At 33.9% G+C, this 18,950-nt stretch overlaps 4 protein-coding genes across 4 annotated transcripts; 1 reads left to right on the top strand and 3 right to left on the bottom strand.

Moving 5' to 3' along the window:
• Window positions 1-3,674: 3,674 nt before the first annotated feature.
• Window positions 3,675-4,493, top strand: LOC140838072 (transcription repressor OFP16-like). The gene has a single exon (XM_073204161.1). It carries the CDS (start codon window positions 3,765-3,767, stop codon window positions 4,353-4,355), a length of 591 nt encoding a protein of 196 aa, XP_073060262.1. The 5' UTR covers window positions 3,675-3,764; the 3' UTR covers window positions 4,356-4,493.
• Window positions 4,494-7,060: 2,567 nt separating this feature from the next.
• Window positions 7,061-8,958, bottom strand: LOC140840177 (small ribosomal subunit protein eS24z-like). Its single transcript, XM_073207351.1, has 6 exons — window positions 8,801-8,958; window positions 8,640-8,714; window positions 8,495-8,536; window positions 7,870-8,040; window positions 7,449-7,535; window positions 7,061-7,273 (listed from the first exon to the last, which is right to left on the bottom strand). The coding sequence occupies exons 2-6, from the start codon at window positions 8,709-8,711 to the stop codon at window positions 7,232-7,234; spliced, it is 414 nt and encodes a 137-aa protein (XP_073063452.1). The 5' UTR covers window positions 8,712-8,714; window positions 8,801-8,958; the 3' UTR covers window positions 7,061-7,231.
• A 905-nt stretch (window positions 8,959-9,863) lies between these two features.
• Window positions 9,864-11,798, bottom strand: LOC140840176 (COMPASS-like H3K4 histone methylase component WDR5B). The gene is made up of 3 exons (XM_073207350.1): window positions 11,647-11,798; window positions 10,459-11,154; window positions 9,864-10,299 (listed from the first exon to the last, which is right to left on the bottom strand). Exons 2-3 carry the CDS (start codon window positions 11,104-11,106, stop codon window positions 10,012-10,014), a joined length of 936 nt encoding a protein of 311 aa, XP_073063451.1. The 5' UTR covers window positions 11,107-11,154; window positions 11,647-11,798; the 3' UTR covers window positions 9,864-10,011.
• A 728-nt stretch (window positions 11,799-12,526) lies between these two features.
• LOC140838071 (ent-copalyl diphosphate synthase 1-like) lies at window positions 12,527-18,746 on the bottom strand. The gene is made up of 15 exons (XM_073204160.1): window positions 18,465-18,746; window positions 18,228-18,305; window positions 17,998-18,083; window positions 17,546-17,849; window positions 16,873-17,056; window positions 16,118-16,332; window positions 15,903-16,023; window positions 15,698-15,810; window positions 15,271-15,497; window positions 14,929-15,044; window positions 14,467-14,565; window positions 14,121-14,372; window positions 13,599-13,710; window positions 12,960-13,178; window positions 12,527-12,825 (listed from the first exon to the last, which is right to left on the bottom strand). The coding sequence occupies exons 1-15, from the start codon at window positions 18,565-18,567 to the stop codon at window positions 12,598-12,600; spliced, it is 2,457 nt and encodes an 818-aa protein (XP_073060261.1). The 5' UTR covers window positions 18,568-18,746; the 3' UTR covers window positions 12,527-12,597.
• Between the last annotated feature and the right edge of the window lie 204 nt (window positions 18,747-18,950).

The following is an 18,950-nucleotide window of genomic DNA, read 5'->3' as shown; positions in this document are numbered from 1 at the left end:
ACGGTTTGAATCGCTTTTAAAATCAACTAAACCCTAAAAAATGCTTTGGCTTAAGTTCTGGATACAAATCATGAAGAAACAAAAATCGTTAATAATTTTTTTTTAATTTTTCTTAGATATGTTTATATTTTATTTGATTTTTAATTTGTATTATATTATTAATGAGCTTTATACCATCGAATTACGTTCCAAATTTATTTATTTTTTCAATTTTAGCACACATAAACATATTAAAATCCTAAAAGTTTAAATTTTTTAGATAGGTTACAAAATTATACGTAAGTATTATAATATACGAATTTAATTTCACCATCAAATAAAATATTTACTTAACTTCTATCAATTGTCAACTGGTATTTTTCCCAAATGAATAGATTTAATACACAAATTCTTTATGAAATTTAAAGCTTAAAATTAGTTATTCAAATCAAACCAAATCGAAATTCATGGTTTATGGGCAAAAACTTGTGTGAGACGGTCTCACGGGTCGTATTTGTGAGACGTATATCTTATTTGAGTCATTTATGAAAAATATTACTTTTTATGCTGATAATATTACTTTTTATTGTGAAGATTGATAAAGTTGACCCGTCTCACAGATAAATACTCGTAAAATCGTCTCACAAAAAATTTATTCTGATTTAAGATAGTCGTAAAAATTTAATGGTTTGATAAAACCAGTAATATATGATTTATTCGAATTTTATCTAAAATTGACATAAATGGTAGTTGAAAATGTCAGCTAGATGTCAAAATATGAATTATTATAATTAAATAAAAATCATAGCCACGTATTCGTGTGCAAGTACAAGTGTGTATTTTGGATATCAATGATTTTAAACTATATTAAATTAATATAATATTTTTGCATCTAATAAATGTCCTTTGAGCCTAAAAATTGAGACTGCATACCTATAAGCTGACATAATCTTGCGAAATCTTTTTGTAATTTGTTTGTCACTTCTGCATGGACAAATGATCCTCTACGCAACAGTAAATGTAATCAATGAGGCGAGAAAATGTCACTAATATATATCTTTTGTTATATATATATAGATATACACGCATTTTTGTCGAAATTTTTTTATATAAGTATTTTGTTAAAATTTAAAGTTTTTAAAATAAAATTAAAGTTTTAAATTTTAATCGATTTCCTTATATATTTTTTTACTTTATAGATATCTAAAAATTTAATGATATAAATAAATAAAAATAAATAAGCATTTCTATAAATTTAAAAGAATTTTGAAAGTAGATAAGATATATTATGTCAATAACATCAAAATTAGTTAGTCCAAAATGGTTGTGTATATATTATAATATAGACTAAGGTCACATCACATCCGATAGGTGAGTAACATCTCATCGGTGCTCACAAAAGTGTACACGGTAGATGTACATGATATCAAAACTATATATATATATATATATATATATATATATATATATATATATATATATATATATATATATAAAACATTTTTATTGAGACTTTTAACAATAAATTATATAATAATTTGGGTCTTTGGAAATTTGAAGTTTGTCTGGGCTGCAATTTATACACGGGCCTTGAATTGGGTAACGATCGGATCAGATTACATGAAATTAAGCAGCCCGATTACAAATCTATTTTGTGCCCGGACTCGAGTTAGCTCAATTTATTCTTGAATAGATTCTTGTGAGACGGTCTCACGAATCTTATCTATGAAACGGCTTAATTTTACCGATATTCACAATAAAGTAATACTCTTAGCATAAAAAATAATATTTTTTCATGGATGACCCATGTTGGGTGCAATAATTGTCCCTGGTTGGTAGAGCGATCGAACCGTGGTGCTTGTGTTGTTGTGCGGTTTAAAAGATTTGAGTTGCACCATTACTACTAGCTATAGCTTTTGGTAAAGCGCTAAGCACTCGGTCCTACAATTGGTATCAGAGCCAAGGTCATGGGTTCGATTCCCATTGATTGCAAGGAGTGCAATTATTGGGAGGAAGATTGTTGGGTGCAATAATCGTCCCTGCTTGGTAGAGCGATCGAACCGTGGTGCTTGTGTCGTTGTGCGGTTTAAAAGATTTGAGTTGCACCATTATTACTAGCTATAGCTTTTGGTAAAGCGGTAAGCACTCGGTCCTACAATCCAAATAGAAATACGTATAACAAAATACGATCTGTGAGACTGTCTCACACAAGTTTTGTTTATTCTTTATCATTGCGTTGTGTTGGATTTGCATTGAGGACAACATTCACTAAACTTCAAAATAACATATATTTTGTGCTAATATTTTCGAATTGTTTGGACTCTGATCTTGCCAAATTCTATGCATATGCATAGCAAACGAACCTGTGTGATGACAAAAAAATCGCTCGGGAGTTTTTAGCCAATCGGCAGTCGCCTACCTTTTGGTTTGGTTCATCCCGAAAGCGGCTTTCCTTTTTTAAACCAATTTTCGAAGAATTCGAAAAACAAAGTGGAATTTTTTTTAAAACAGATCAAATGTTATACAAGGAAGTTGCATAGATTTATATACAATATTGATATAAAAGAGATCATCTAAATATTAATTATATACGAAATAGACATGACGTATTATTTATTACCTACTTAAACGAGTGTATATGTAGGCTACAACCATAGTGCACTGGTTGTTTCAGGCAACTAAAAAATAAATGCTTCACCTAATGGCTTAAATCTCAACCAGACACCAAATTTATTGCGTAGAATAATTTCCTCTTAGTTAATTTTTCAGCTCAAATTTTGGGACGAAAGGGAAGTTTCTCGGGTGATTCGATGCTACGTGCCTCAATCCTTAATCCAAAACACATTTCATTGCATAAAAACTCATTTATAGCATGAACAACCATTTTTCGAAAACTATATTTTTCTCAAAACAAATTTTTTATACGTAAATATTAAAATTTATAAACAAATCTCATTCTCATTAATGAAGCAAGATGGTAGGTGAAATGGATGGATGATCCCCACCATGTGTGATGGAAGATGTTGCCTTTTCTAGGGTTATAAAGTTAGTTCACCTTCTTTTTTCTTCTTTCTCCTTTCTTGTTTCCAAAGCTTTGGAAATCTAACCAGTATCTTTGAAATATATAGTAAGAGGTAACGTAATTGTTTCATTTTCGTTCATTTCCATGTTCCTCGTACAAAAATTGAGGATTTGAAAGCTTTTCTTGAACTTTTTAAATAATATCAAATTTACATATGTAATAAAATAGAGGGTGATGTTTGAGCTAGCGATCTTGGAAAGCAACTTTTGAAAGTAAATGACAAAAGACAGAAAATATCAACTTTTAGAAATTTGTTCCTTTTTTTTTTGTTTTGCTGCGTGTTCTTTTTGAGAAAATGTACTATTTCTTAAATATAATCAAATCCCATCTCTAATTTTTCTTATTAAATGTTACTCGATACAAATTATAATAATGTTTTGTTCATGAATCGAGTGATTCTTTAATTTGTGCACGTATTATTATTTTATAATACATCAAGAAATATATAAAAAGGACTTCTTTTAATAACTTAATTTTTTTTTTTATGATCGAACCGCTGTTCAATACAAAAATGTTATGTTCAAACATTTTTAATCTTTAAAAACAACCTGTATGATTTATGATCATATCATAGAACGTAATACCCGCATCCAAATTAAATACCTAATAAAAAACCGACCATAAATAAATACATGCCACCCATTTGTCTCAACAGTAACACAACTAAATCCAACTTTCCCCACTTCGCTCCCAAATTCTCTCGATGCCAATGCCAAGAAACCTCAATGGCTGCCTCACCACCATCAAGTCCCTCTCGACCTCCGATCCGTCAGCGTCGGGAATCAATCCCCGCCGTCTATTCTCCACCAATTTCAACTCCCTCTACGACTCCACCGCCGATTCCGACACGGAGTCCACCTCCACACCCGACTTCGCCACCGCCTTCGCCTCCCAACGATTCTTCTTCTCCTCCCCTGGCCCCTCCAACTCCATCATCGACTCCTCCTCCTCCCTCGCCTCCACCTCATTCTCCACTTCTTCGAACCCGCCGGAGAACCCCGCGATCTTCGGCGGAAGCATCGCCGTCCCCACCTACTCGCCGGACCCCTTCATGGACTTCCGGAGATCCATGCAAGAAATGGTGGAGGCGCGTGAGCTCCACGACGTGGATGAAAACTGGGACTACCTGCATGAACTTCTGATGTGCTACCTCTCTTTAAACCCCAAGAGCACGCACAAATTCATCGTCGCTGCTTTCGCCGATCTTCTCGTCAGCCTCCTGAAGGCTCCGCCGCAAAAGTGTCGCCGGAGAACGCATCTTTCCAATGGCAAATGCAAGACTTCACGGCATTAGTAGTAATACTACATGTAACCTTTTCATTTCACAATTTGCTGATCATCAAAATGGTTGGATTCAAGTATAATATTATTTCTATCATATTTTTTCAACACCTTCCGATTAATTATTAACTAATCTATAAATAATAAAAAAACAATATAATATAAAAATTGTAAATGTTGACAGTTCATTATGTGCAGGACGATATTGTGTTTGGCCCCCACTCCATATTTCCTCCACCTTATCCTTTCACAATTATACTAACACTACACTTAAATGTCAATAAATATATTTTGATAATTATTTATATTTTATTATGGTCCCATTTACATATTTCTCATCTACTTTTTGCAATAAAATCGATGGGATGGGTTGTCTAGAAATTAAATAACTAATAACTCTTCATTAATTTACTGCAAAATCTTTAATTTACTCTGAAATTTCAGGTTGACCTGTCAACTAAACTAGCCTGATTTGTATTCTGAGTAAAAGCTGCCATTATTGAAAAACCAAAAAAAATGTGTGTGTATATATATATATATATATATATATATATATTAGCATAATCAAAGTTTATTAGTGTAATTTTTCTTAATTATGCCATATAATTAACAATTTTATTTTATTTTTTTAAAAATGTATGTATACATAAAGTGCGACATAATATTATAAAATATTTTAATTTAATCATTAGATTACTGTATTTCACTTTTTTTTATTAACATGATTGATTAGGAAGCTAGCCAACTGAGTCATTTGGCAGAAGCACAACAATTATGCCGAAAAGTGAAAAGTTTCCGAATGTACTTGAGTGTCAGCCAAAAACGTAAATATGGGCTCATAATATTTTTTACGAATACACCAAAAAAATTTCAACATTGCAATAAAGTTTAAGTCATATCATGCAGCCATTTTGGCATAGACGGAGACAATTAATTGATTAATAATATATATATATATATATATATATATATATATATATATATATATATATATTTCACGTGCTGGTATCGAACAAATCATTAAAAAATGGTTGGATGACTCGGCTTTGTTCAAGCAAAGGACAAATATTTGGTTAATAAAGACAAACAATCGTCTTAGAACAGTCGAATGGGTGTGTAAACAAGAAACTAAAGAAGGGAATCTTGAAATTGTTTTGCCGCTCTTTGAATATTATTTTTAGTACTGAGAATTTGTTGTATAGGGCGAGTGGATCACATGCATGGGGGAAATTGTAATATTCTTTGGTTCAAAGAAAGTAATTAATTGTAATAAAAAAAAAGTAATTAATTGTAAAACTATGTGAATGGTATATTGGTTGACTTGGTTCTCCGACGACAAAATGCTGGTCTGAATGCCTGATGGTGGATTTTTCAATGAAGACAAGAGACTGCTGCAGTGCTTAATCAAGTCAGTAAAAATCACAGAACACATAATGTATATATATAATGAAACGATCATGAGTTACGATCATGGATTTTATATAAGTAAGTCGGAGCTTGAATTCAAAGTGTACCTCGACCCGATTTCTATGATGAAAACACAAATAGATGGTATCCTATTTTTTTGATATGGAGGAAAGGGAGCTCCAAATGTCTCGAACATGATACATTTTCAATTAACGAGAGTATGAGTGTCACAAGGGTTACAAGCTTGTGACATATCCAATTTTGAATGCTATGAAAAGTCAAATTCCTTGATAAGTTCAAGAAATTGATTTTAAGATTAAAAAGAAAACACACGTTCACTGACAATGGAAAATTACGGTATTTTGAAAGTCATCAAGCTTTACAATATAATAAAACCCAAAACATAAAAAAAAAAAAAAAAAAAAAAAAAAAAAAAAAACGAATTATAGCATAAGTTCAACTATGTCATCAAGCAGAGATACAACCAATCAAATAGGGTACGTAGTAGATGTCTTAAGCCGACGAGCCTGTTTACTTGCTGTGAATAGTACACAGGTTGTTGGTTTGGAATCTTTGTAAGATACTTCTAATGAAAACGAAGATTTTGGTGATTTGTAGGAGAAAGACAACAATAAAAGGTCCAGTGTATCAAAAAAAGATAAGGCCTTGGCAACTAGATATACTGGAGACGGATTCTTCTGTGGTTGTTGATGCCATTTCATACAAGCTCCTAAGGCTCCTGCTGGCTCGATAATTAACGTGTTCAGGGTATTTGAAGTCAACATAGTTCTGGCATAGTTCAATATTGCCCACGTATAACAAACAGAGTGCACAGAGGCTCGCTAAGCGACTCATGCTTTTCGTAATAAGCTTAGTGTTGTTTTTGTGAACTCACACCCTTTGTTCACTCGGTGTAAACATGGATATTTTGTATGACCCTTAAGTTTGAATGAAACTAACCTTAAAACAAAAAAACAATGGTCTTGCTCAAAAACTAAAATACTGGACTCTAGACTCATTTGCCTATCCCAATGACAATTTGGCAAGATATGAAAATGTACTTTATTTTTTGCAGCCCAAAATTCGGCGTAGGGCTGATATTTTACAATCATCATTAGTTTTTTCCTCTCATTGTGTTTCTAATTTGTTCCTTTTGTAAAGTCTATTTGGGAGCTTCCTGGTCTAACACTCGTCCAACATATCCACATATTCAAGTAAAATTTTAGTTCCATTTTGGAGCAAGAATTAGTTAAAAATGTAGTATTAGCAAGGGCACGGTGTTGAGATTCTTCCATCCAATTATTACCAAAATAACTTTCCAAGCTGAAATTTCAATAAAAACAAAAATCCAAGACTTGAAAACCCATACAATGTGCGCATTTAATATTAAAAAGAAGATTCATCGGTTCAAGATTAAAGCGATGAAAACACCAAAGACTCTTCCAAATATCAAATTATATCAGCACAAAAATGGGAAGGAACTTATTTCTTCTTGCCAGCCTTGGCAGCATCTCCCGCCTTTGTCTGCTCAAATATAGTATAATTGTAAGTTGAACAGTAGAGGGATGTATAATAAGAAAAAAACGAATGTGTTTTCTCCTTGGAGAGAATGTATTTACTATTTAGAGAACATTACAATAGAACATTGTATCGCTAAATGCAGACCATACCAAGGATCTTGACAAAAGGAAGAAAGTACCTTCTTAACACCACGGATCTTCTTGGCTCTGTTCTTCCTTTCCTTCATTTGCTTCCTCGACTTCTCAACCTTGGTGTCGAGTCCATTCTGCATTCGTCAGTTCAAGAGGTTTTCAGAAACAAAAAAATACAAAAATTATAGAAGATTTCTATAACTATTTGAATACTAGAAGTTTCTGTATTATGATCCTCTTTCCTGGTCTTAACCACAAAACTGAAACACCAGCAAAAAGACACCAATTAAATTTTATTAGTGATGAGTTCAAAAGGCAGAAAGAATGCCTGACATTCTTAAAACCAAAACGCATGAGTAATGACAGTGCATTTTATCAGCAAACCTCATGAATGAAATGACCATATTGTGTCATTCAATTCGACAAAAGAAATTAATAGTAAGATAGTATAGTAGATAAATGAATTACCCTGATGAGCCTGTATTTTGGCTCAAATTTCTTGGCATTTTCGACAGAATCATATATTAAACCAAACCCAGTAGACTTGCCTCCTCCAAAGTGGGTCCTGAATTTGAACACAAAGATGGCATTTGGATCCCTCACCTCATACATTCTCGCCAATTTTTCCTTCAACTCAGCCTTCAATAATAATATCTCATATCAGAACATTCACCAATGATTTATCATTTAATTCTCGACAAATAAAAAAAAAAGTTAAGCTGCGTGAACTAAACTGAGATGATTATGGAAAAAAAATTTTCCAAAAAATTGCGAGAATAAGAGGTTTATACATGTTCTTGTTCCAAATCAAAAGTCAAAACACAATCGAACTGTAATGGAAGAGATGGGCATCAATTGTGCCATTCCAAACTATATCTCCGCAGTCTGGTAGAAGTAAAACCAATGTAGTGTTTCCACTATTGCATTTTTTTTTCACATTACGGGAAAAAAGCAACAAACAAATGTCTTCATCTAAACCCTAGAAGTGATATACATCTGCAAGCCGCATAACATAAGGGTAACATAATTAAGCACCAAATATTGAGCATAAAACCACCAATAAAATGAAAGGAAACATCAAATGAGGTCATACCTTAGAAACATTAGGCCTTCCTGGATGCAACACATCAATAATCTGCAAAGTATATATCGAAGCGATTCCACGAAATTAAATTATATAAACGAAAACGAGTAAAAAAAAAAATTAATCATATAAAAAGTAAAAAAAAAGTAAATACAAATTGCTTCCTGGAAAGCAGACGATTGGTCATGAACTTCCGTGTTCTGATAGTCACTGCCTTGTCCGCCATTTCCTGCACACATCACAAAAACAGCGAATCCATGAATTTTACTGAAAACGCAAACAAAGGGGAAACAAAGGGTGGATAAATGTGGTTACGGTGTCGTTTTATCAGATTCACGTTGCCTTGCTCTCGCTGCTCGTCGGAAGCTGAGTGGTGAAGTCCGCTATGGAGGCGCTTCAATTTTCTTGAAAGGGAAAAGTTATTAGGGTTTTGACTTAAACGGGCTTGTCAGATTGAATGAGGATGGAGCGTTGAAGTTAGATCCAATAATTTTGCCAAGTAAGGCCCATTTCTTGGGTTCGGTCGACCCTACTCCTGCGGGTAGTGCCCGCAAGGGTCGATCCAACAGTTCTGATTTTTTTCCGAGTCAATTTTTTTTTTTTTTACAGGGATGTGGGTCCGCATCACTTATGTAGAGTGATCTGAGCCGTTCATTGTCCGTACAGACACTGCCTGCACGGGTAGGGTGAATCAAACCCATTTCTTGTACATCACGAATCACGAGCATAGAATGAGATGTTAAATTCATTGTTAGAAGGTATGATATGAAACGATCTCACGAATCTTTATTTATGAGGCTGGTCAATCTTATCGATATTCACAAAGAAAAGTAATATTCTTGACATAAAAAGTAATATTTTTTCGTGGATGACCCAAATAAGAGATTTGTATCACGAAATACGATCCGTGAGACCAGTCTCATACAAATTTTTGCCATACAATTTTCGAAAACTGGTCAAAAATTTGGAAGGATGTGGAATTTGTTGAAATTATATGCTCTCAAAACAATTTGTATAATCCTCATCACGTGCATATTATGAATGTGTTTACTTGGACAGGCCTATGAACTAAAATGCTTTTTTTAAAAAGTTTATTGTTCGACTACAAAATTTGTTAAAAAAAAACTTGAATGTTTTTCAGAAGTCAAAATTTCTGATTTTTGGGCTTCTATTTAAAATAAAAATAGAAGCGTTTTTAACGTTTATATAAAAGTCAAAACTGCGTCTGCTTTTATTAATAAAAGCACTTTATAAAATTATATCATTTTTTTGTGCATAATTGATAAATCAATTACATGACATCAATTAGATATATCTTGAATATTATAATTAAAGAATCAATATTTGAGAGTAATATTTTACGCACACTGGTTGTGCAGCTACGAAAAGGAATTATTCATTTCAATTAATGAGGAAGTGACCTCAAGCTAACTGGTGTATGTAATATAAATGGTGCATACATTCTACTAGATCAACTAAATAATATAGTATAGATATTTCATTGTCAAAATATATAAACATAACCGTTATCCTTGAACCCAGACCCTCACTGTTCTATCATTATCAAGCCCAGCAGAAACAATCATATTCTCCAAGGGATGGCACGATACAGATATTACTGTATCAGTGTGGCCTTCGAGTTTCTGAACCATATTTTTACCTTGCAAATCCCATAGGTATACACAGCGATCCTCCGACCCGCTGACTATATACTTTTCGGCCGTCACTGAAAAGGTCGGCATCAAGCAATATACTCTGTTAGTATGACCAGTGTATATCTTCAAGAACTTTCCAGCTGAGTAGTTCCACAGCTTCTACAATCACACAAGTAAAACAATACGATGTATCAGAATTCTTGAAAATCATGATAAGCAACCTGAGAACTGTTTCCAAAAATCCTATTCAGAGGCAGATTTCAATATGTCGAGCAAATAATGGAGTGAAAACTAAAATACAATAATATTGCAACTTACGAGAGTATCATCAAGGGTAGCGACAAGTATAAATTTCCCATTGGGCGAAAACTTTGCAAACGAAACAGCAGGAACCTTATCATCAATCAGAGTCTTTAGCAAAGCTCCAGTTGCTGTATCCCAAATCTTACAGGACCCATCATGGCTTCCCGAAACAATCAAAGATCCATCCCTATTAAAATTCACCGAGGTGACCGGCATCAAGTGCGCCCGAATTACATGCATCGACTTACCAGTTTTAACATCCCAAACCCTGACTGTATCATCAAAGGAGCCAGAGGCAATAAGATTCGACTGCGGGTTGAAGCTCACACTGAAAACAAAGCCGGAGTGGCCCTTGAGAGTTCTCACACAATCAGCGGAGCGTGCCTCCCAAATGCGGAGAGTGCGGTCATCGGAGGCGGAGCAAATGTACGTGGAGTCAGAGGACCAGGATAGGTCATTGATGCCTTCAGAGTGGCCGATTAATTGGGATATTTGGGCTAGTGTTTCGGCCGAATAGATAACAAGTGTTTTATCCAAGGAGCCAGAGGCAAAGAGCTTGCCATTGTTGGAGAATCTCACGCACGAGACTGCACGAGTGTGGTTAGTGAGGATTTTTTTCAGCCGATACGGACGGTGTGGAGGTGGTGCGAGGTGGTTGGACATGGCCGTCGGAAAAGAGAAGAAACCAACGGTGCACACGAATCAGAACACCTGGAACATTTGTGTATTGAAGACTGTATTGGTGTGTTTACAATTTCATGAAAGCATTCTATTACACATAAATATGATACGATTGTTTGAAAGAAACCAAATCCCAGTTTTTTTAGGTCAGAGAATAATCAACAACGATTTCATTTTTCAATAATCCCCTCACAGATTAACAAAGAGCAAAAGCACAACGTGTAGATTGCACAAAAACCCTATCTTGAATCGACTATGTAACTCTGTCCTTCAAAATTAATAACCGAAACTCCGCCGACAACAAATTTTTTTTTGATTCACAGGATTTGAAACCACCCCAACACTCAAATTTCATTAATAATTTCTCCCCGCACATAAATCTGCAAGCTTAAATTTTTACACTAAACTACCAATTCAGATTCTTCAAAATTGCAAAAGTCAGCCAACAATTAATCGTCAACAGTAGCAAGATGATAATAAAATTACAAACAAGAAAGCGGGAGATTGAGAATAAATACTTACGAAGATGAGAGGAGATTGAGATTCTCGCCGCTCAGGGCATTCGTGAATGTCTAACAGGGGAAATTTAAGAATTTGGAGTGAATCCGCAGGAAATTAGTATTGAAAAGACGATCGGCAATCTAGGACTCTAGGTTAGACCCGATTTATCTAGGTTATGGTTGAGCCGGGTAAACATAAAGCCCATTTAGTAAATTTATATTTACATACTTTTAGAAATTATTGAAAATTTATTAATAAATCATTTTTTTGGGACGAAAAATATGTATATATACAACACATAAATCGTGCCTATATTTATGTTCATACTATTTATTAATGTTACACGCTATTCACTAACTTTGATATGATGATAAAATTTTTTTAAAATAATGTCCACACTCACACGCACCTTATGAGACTTCTCAGAGGATCATCCATCCCAAAATTGCCTTAATAATTTTCTTATATATATCAGCTAATCGATAATTTCATGTTGGCAGGACACATGAGAAAAGCTAACGATGAAATGGTTACTAATAAATAGGATTTGTAGTTTGTTGTTTAATTTCCGTCTCATTTGGTGTTTATTTAATGAATACTTGGTTGAGTGGATTAAATAAGGATAAATTAATAGTCAAATATTTATCGTTAAAATTTTAAGATGTTTTAATAATCATTTTGACCCGGTTTAAGATCCAATTTTATTCATCCAATAGTTATCCATAAAATTGGATTTAAATTGAGTCAAAATGATTATTAAAACAACTTAAAATTTTAACGATAAATATTTGACTACTAATCTATCCTTATTTAATCCACTCAATCAAACACACATTTGGCAAATTATGAAGTATAATGCATCGAGGTACTTTAAAGAAATTTTCACAATTGTAATCTCATTTTCTTTCTTGAAACAGCTTAATTATAATTCCACAAATCGAATTATTTAGAAGCATGCGTAGATTTACATATTCACATAACTCCTTCAAAGAGTACTTTGGCGATGTGAAAATTGATGGTGCCTGGATTACAATAAGCAGCGTAATAATAGCTCCTAGCAATGGCAAGAAAGTTGTGCTTGGTATCACTATCTAAATCCTCCGAGGTTTTGGTCAAAACTGATTGCACTAATTCTTGCATGTCCAACTCGATTTCATCGGTCGTGATGCCCCCCATATCCGTCACGCACCCATTCGCATCCTGCACTTGATCATACAAATCATTCGAAACAAAAAACGAGTTATTTGTTAACTTGATCTAATTAGACAAAATTTGATAGCATATATATATATATATATTTTATGATCCTATAAGAAGAGTTAACCACGTCTAACCTTTCGGGATTGGAAACTACGAAGTCGACGGCAGACTCTGCTAGTGATCTCCAATAGGTTTTTGTACTTAGGATGAGACATTAATAGCTCCTCTGATATCCAGCCGCTGCTACCTCTTCCTCCACCACCACCGCTGAGATTCAACGTGCGCACTAGCAATTCGGCATCTCCTATCCCCGTGTAGCCTCCCTCCTCCAATGTCCTCAGCCACTTTTGCCACTGCAAATAGACAAAGTTACTATCTAGTAAGTATTATGGGTTGTAGAAGTTATTTTAGTGAAGGAAAGATAATCATATGTATTATGTTGCCCATCTTTTTCTATTGTAAAGACTAAAGAAAGACACAGTATACCATGCATAAATAAATATTCATGTAAATGGACCAATTTCAGTCTCGACATCATATCAATACTCCGATAAAAATAAACTATATATATATATATAAAGATAACTTCTGAAATAACCAGTTTGACTCGAAGAATGAGAATATGAGGATAATGTATAAAATACTCAATTTGTAACTCAAATAATTGTAGGTACTCAAATTTATATGAAATAAAGATATATTATCTTATCCTTGACACCAAAGGAGAAAATGATATAAATATCAATCACAAGATGGTGATAAAAGACGTGTACCGCATGATATAATTGTTGGTGGATGTCTCGGCCGCATGCCAAAAGGGTGTCCAAAGAGAGCTGGTTTAAGGTTCTGAGTAAAGTCCCCACTAAACTAGTTCCTTTTTTGTACCTTCAAAAATCAATATACATATTTCTTTTTTGATCATTTGAGACTTGAGAGGCCACATTTGAATCCACGCCCAAATAAAACGACACAAAATTATGTCTTTTTTCCCCATGTCAGTTGTCTGATCAGTGATCTAAGAAAAAACTTTGGAAATGTAAAATATGATACTCACAATTGTGCGGTGAGCCCGAAATTTAAAAACGATTCTTGAACCATATAATGAATATTTTATACGTGTACAAGTATGTTTCAACTAGATAACCAGTTGTTTTGTGAAATTTTTTGTCCGGATAAACATTTTAACCCGGAAGAGATTTCTACATGCCTGCATAAACTTTATCCCTTATTTTTCATCTGATGTAACTCAAACAGATTGAATTTCTAGAAAGATAAGAAACGATCGAGGTGCTCACCTTCCACCAATGACGTACTTGAGGCCACAGGCATACTCGAATTCGTCGATAAAGGCGCGTTTTTGGTCCTCGGAAAGTCGCTGTCCGTTAAAATGCGACACTGTCGTCTCCATTAAAAGCGCTGTTTTAGCCCAAGCCAGCCTCACTACAGAATTTTCAGGCTCGAATATACTTGCGGCGGCTATAAAGTATGATAAGATTAGGCTTCTCTCGCTCAATCCAAACTCTCCGAGGCTACAATCTCTATACCATCTACACATTTTTTTTAAAAAAATATTAATTAAAATCGAGAGTATTATAATAATTTTAAAATTGATGAAAAAAAAATTATTTAAATTTCATTTACTTTTTAATGCTTTTCCACTCTTGCTGATGCAAGGCTTGGCAATTGTTGTAGTCTAATCTCCCCAAGTCAAGATACGTGTTGTTGTTAACTTTTGACATCCTACAAGATAATTAACAAATATTCACTCTTGAAATTCAGAATAAACATTATACATGGATGAAATTAATTATCTGGTGTTTGTGTATATATATATATATATATATATATATATATATATATATATATATACACAATATATATATATATATATAAAAGTTTGTATGCCGCCAAATTTGTTTTGTTGCTCAAACTCTTTCACAGCTACCTAGGACCACATTAGGCTCTTGTTTTTTTCATTGTATTAGAGAACAGTTCGGTTTTAAGTAAGCCATCTTGTTTTAATTGAAAACATATAATATATGATTTGAATAAGTATAATATATACTTTTAATTTATATATACTAATGAGAAATAGAAATGAACCTGTATAATGTTTTGCCAATCCAAACATCATCCTCACCGCCGTACTGTTCCAAGTAGAACCTTGTTTCCACTCGAGGTAGGCTGGCGTACCAAGGAACATCTAGTGCATATCCAACCTGTAAAATATAAATATTTTTAATGTCTCCAACTTTACTACAATTTTTTTTTATTTCTAATGGAAAAAAAAAACCCAATTCGTGAGTAGTAAATTGACCCACTAATGAGTTTGTGGCAAGTGATTTACTTCCCTACCACCTTGTGTTTAGTTGCATATAGTAAATATTTAGTTGTATATAATTTTTTCAATGTATGTGTTTTTGTAGTAAAAACAACAATATGTACCTCGCCCGGGAGGTCTTTGGTGATGATCCACTTATCGAGTAGCTCGTTGTTGGCTCGTTTTTCTTGCAAGAAGTTGGATGAGAATGTCCTAGCTCTTGCAAGTATGCTTTCTTGGGGGAATGTAACTTGTGAAGCTCTGTACAAATTGTACATTCCTGTCACGGCTTGGGTCGACTGACCGGCGAAGCAGAAGAACTCCCCACCTTCCTCAAAATGTTCGAATACGTCTGCATGCCATACAGGCTAATTAATAAACGGTGATATTATCGGACATGATTAAAAGAAATATTGATATTTTTTACTAGAATTAATTGATTTGAGAACAGGTTAAATCCGCGTGCCTGCCGTGTTTTGTCCTTTCTCGATTTATATTATTTCAAAAGTTTTTTTTTAAAAAAAATAATAATAATAAGTGAAAGACTTATACCTGAAGAAACCTCGTACCCGTACAACCTCAGCAATCTAAATGCCATAGCTGTGTCATCAATGTCCTGAACCACAGAGTTTCTTGCCCAGCAAATCCCTTTATTTGTCCAATGTCTGGAATTTTCACAGTATTATTACATAATTATCTCGCATAATAATAATACCACTTATTAAAAATTTATCAAAATCTTGATCAACATATATACCTATGAACATAATCGACGCATTCCTCAATCTCCAGCTGAAAATACCGGGAAATCCCAAGCCTTCGCACCCTGTCCACTGCCCAAAGGTGCTCGAACAAGTCCACCGGATACACATTCGGAACTAAATCACATATAAAAGCATCATTCATAAAAGATAACACCACGTATATTTTAGATTTAGCTAAAATATAAAAATATAATATATATATATATACCTCCACCATTGAATTTTCGAACTTGGTTATTTAAGTATTTGAGGCACTTGAGATCTTTAGTCTGGTGCAGTGCAAAAGCGGAGGAGGATGGCGAGAAAAGAAAAGAGCCATCTGCACACTGTAATTTTAAAAGCTTATCCCAATCAAGCCCACCCATGCCTTCCAAGCTGTGGAGCAATGTTGTGGGCACTTTGTGTAGTATGTCCCTCGGTATCCTGCATGCTCAACACACACGTATATCACAAATTTGAACAAATCAAACCATATTTTCATATCCATCTTAATCAAACACTCGGGTCATCTTTCGAAAAATTTTGTTTGCAAAACAAAAAAAAATTCAAAATATATAAGTTGGTATCTATTGGATTTTAATATTTTAATTGAACAAATATAGTTATTAACGCAATGATTTTAGTTTCTTTTGTACTTTTAGTTCTTTATTAAGCATGTACGACGCTTTGTCACATACCCGTGACAAAAAGACTAAATGTGTAGAAGAAGTCAAATTATTACACTAAAACTTAATTGTTCCTATTTAGATCGATGACCAAACAAATACGTATAGGGCCAATTTATAACATCATTTTTTTCCCATGTAGAATATTTTATGTGAAATTTATTAATGTCTTTAAGAGCAATATATTATGTATTTTCTTTTTTGAAGATTAAGTATTTTAGTAAGTCGATAAGTTGTATTTATGAATATTTTTTTGGTTTCGTTCCCTTTTTCGAAATAGATATTGTAATTATTATACCTTGTGAGCTTTAGTTCTCTTCTGGCGTTAATCTCTTTCATTCCTGGAGAATCATCAGGGATATCGATGCCCAACTTTTTGGCAATTTCGATAAGTGACGGCAGCGCCACTTCGAACCCAATTGGCATGTGCTCCTCATCTTCATCTCCAAGTTTTATTATATTTTCTTGTATATAACAAATCCCTGCGAAAATATACTTATAATTTAATTCTTAAAAAATATATAAATTCTTTATTAATCAAGACAAGATGCGGGGATGCATTATCAAATTAACATGTAACATCGTAGTAGGTAAGAACTCATCAGGTGGCCATACGACATATTTCTTTATATTGTCTCCTAAAAAGATAGGTAAGATCATCTATTTTGTCATTCCATTATGTTTTATTTTTATGGATACATAAAGTTCACCACTAAATTGTATTTAAATTTACTTTATAATATTACTTTATAATATGATAAAAAAAATCAAATTTCACCAACAAAACATATTAAATTTTGTTTCTTTTTTATGTTTTAAAAAGGGGTAGCTTAGAAAATGGTTTATAGTTTAGATATTATAAAATTAGGTTTAATTTGACATAATGATTAGACACAAAGCGTGACACATTTTTTAGATATATAAACAAAATTTAATTAATTAATTAAATGCGATAAATTTGTATATAAAACCTTTATCACTTTTGTCAGAGTGCATGTTCCATGATCTCAATGCAACCACACACGCTAATGTGTTGATTATCCGGTCGTGGGCGGAGAAGGCGGTGGCGTCGCCCCACGACCCGTCGGAGAGCTGATTATTCGCTATCCACTCCAAACTCGAAGGGAACTGTGGCCTCCCGCTTCCGCCGACATCCGCCACCATCGCTACCCACGCGGTGTCATATGCGGATACGCTTATTTCTCCGTCGTCCATGGAGGTCAGCATTGATCCGATCGTCTCCACCAAGTCCCTTATCTTGTCGGATTTTGTCTCCTATTGGATTTTGTTACATGGCAAGAAAAGGAAAACAAAAAATCATGGGATTGGACAGGAAAATCTAGTGAATGTTTTGTGAAGTGACTGAATCGGTGTATTTTGGCGACAACTAAATAAAATGGAATTCTTGGTATTTAATGGTTACCTGGTGTGTATCTTTTTCTGTGTCATGATCCACGATAGCTTGCCACTTTATGCCTCCCAAACCATTCTGAATCACATCTATATGTTCTGCATTTTAGCATAATATATACCAGATTATAAATGCCACAATTAAATAAATAAAAAATAAAGAAACACTCACGAAATTTATTTCTCTGTGTGTGTGTGTGTGTGAGTGTGTATATACAGACATATCTGTCTGCTACGGGCTACCTCCAGTTCTTTGCCCGGAAATCGCGTTGCATTGGGGAGATGAACTGGGAGTAATTGGTTTCCAACAGGGAAAAACTCCTGCGAGAATCAAGTATAAAGTTGAAGCAATCACATTTTATAATGAAAGAATTAAGTTTATATCGTGTTATATTATGTATGTTATATATTGATGCAAAAGCCAACGGAAAAGACAGAAAAAAAAAAAAAGAAGCCAAACTCTCCTAGTAATTAACATACCGGAGGAGATAGCGGTGATGCGTGTCCCATGGCAGGGCGCCGCCGGAGAAAGAAGGCGGTGGATGGAGAACGAATGGAGCAGAAACTTGGAAGCAGATGACATGTTTAAATCTTTTTCTCCTGAATATTTAATTAATAAACAGGAATAAAATATTGTATAAATTGATCTGCTGTTTGTGTACGTTCCCTGTTTTTTGAATGAGGAAAAATAGTAGGAGAGGGGCTTAAAAGGAGAGAAAGGAGAAGGAAAGAGACAGAAAGGACTTCCCAATAGATTCCAGCCTATGTGTGCATGGGATCATTCCAAATTCATGAAAATGAGTGAACTCCAATTCTTCTTGGCTATTGCTTTGTATATATAGATAAGAAAAACATAATATCATCACTTATTATATATATACACACATAATTAATCTTTCTTTCTTTCTTTTTTATCGTGGAGAAGTTTATTGAAGTTAAATTTTGAACTCGAGATCCCATCTTAAA

Source organism: Primulina eburnea, chromosome 8 (genome assembly GCF_022965805.1).
Source record: "Primulina eburnea isolate SZY01 chromosome 8, ASM2296580v1, whole genome shotgun sequence".
Lineage (NCBI taxonomy): Eukaryota > Viridiplantae > Streptophyta > Magnoliopsida > Lamiales > Gesneriaceae > Primulina > Primulina eburnea.
This window is presented reverse-complemented; position numbering and strand designations above follow the sequence as displayed.

Coding starts and splice junctions, on each gene's coding strand:
- LOC140840176 (XM_073207350.1), bottom strand. CDS start 11,106: ATGTCCAACCACCTCGCACCACCTCCACACCGTCCGTATCGGCTGAAA. Junction 10,300..10,458: donor CTACCCTTGATGATACTCTC/GTAAGTTGCAAT, acceptor GTGTGATTGTAG/AAGCTGTGGAACTACTCAGC.
- LOC140840177 (XM_073207351.1), bottom strand. CDS start 8,711: ATGGCGGACAAGGCAGTGACTATCAGAACACGGAAGTTCATGACCAAT. Junction 8,041..8,494: donor GAAGGCCTAATGTTTCTAAG/GTATGACCTCAT, acceptor TTATTATTGAAG/GCTGAGTTGAAGGAAAAATT. Junction 7,274..7,448: donor AGATCCGTGGTGTTAAGAAG/GTACTTTCTTCC, acceptor ATATTTGAGCAG/ACAAAGGCGGGAGATGCTGC.
- LOC140838072 (XM_073204161.1), top strand. CDS start 3,765: ATGCCAATGCCAAGAAACCTCAATGGCTGCCTCACCACCATCAAGTCC.
- LOC140838071 (XM_073204160.1), bottom strand. CDS start 18,567: ATGTCATCTGCTTCCAAGTTTCTGCTCCATTCGTTCTCCATCCACCGC. Junction 18,306..18,464: donor CATCACCGCTATCTCCTCCG/GTATGTTAATTA, acceptor TGATTCTCGCAG/GAGTTTTTCCCTGTTGGAAA. Junction 15,811..15,902: donor TGCGTCGATTATGTTCATAG/GTATATATGTTG, acceptor TGAAAATTCCAG/ACATTGGACAAATAAAGGGA.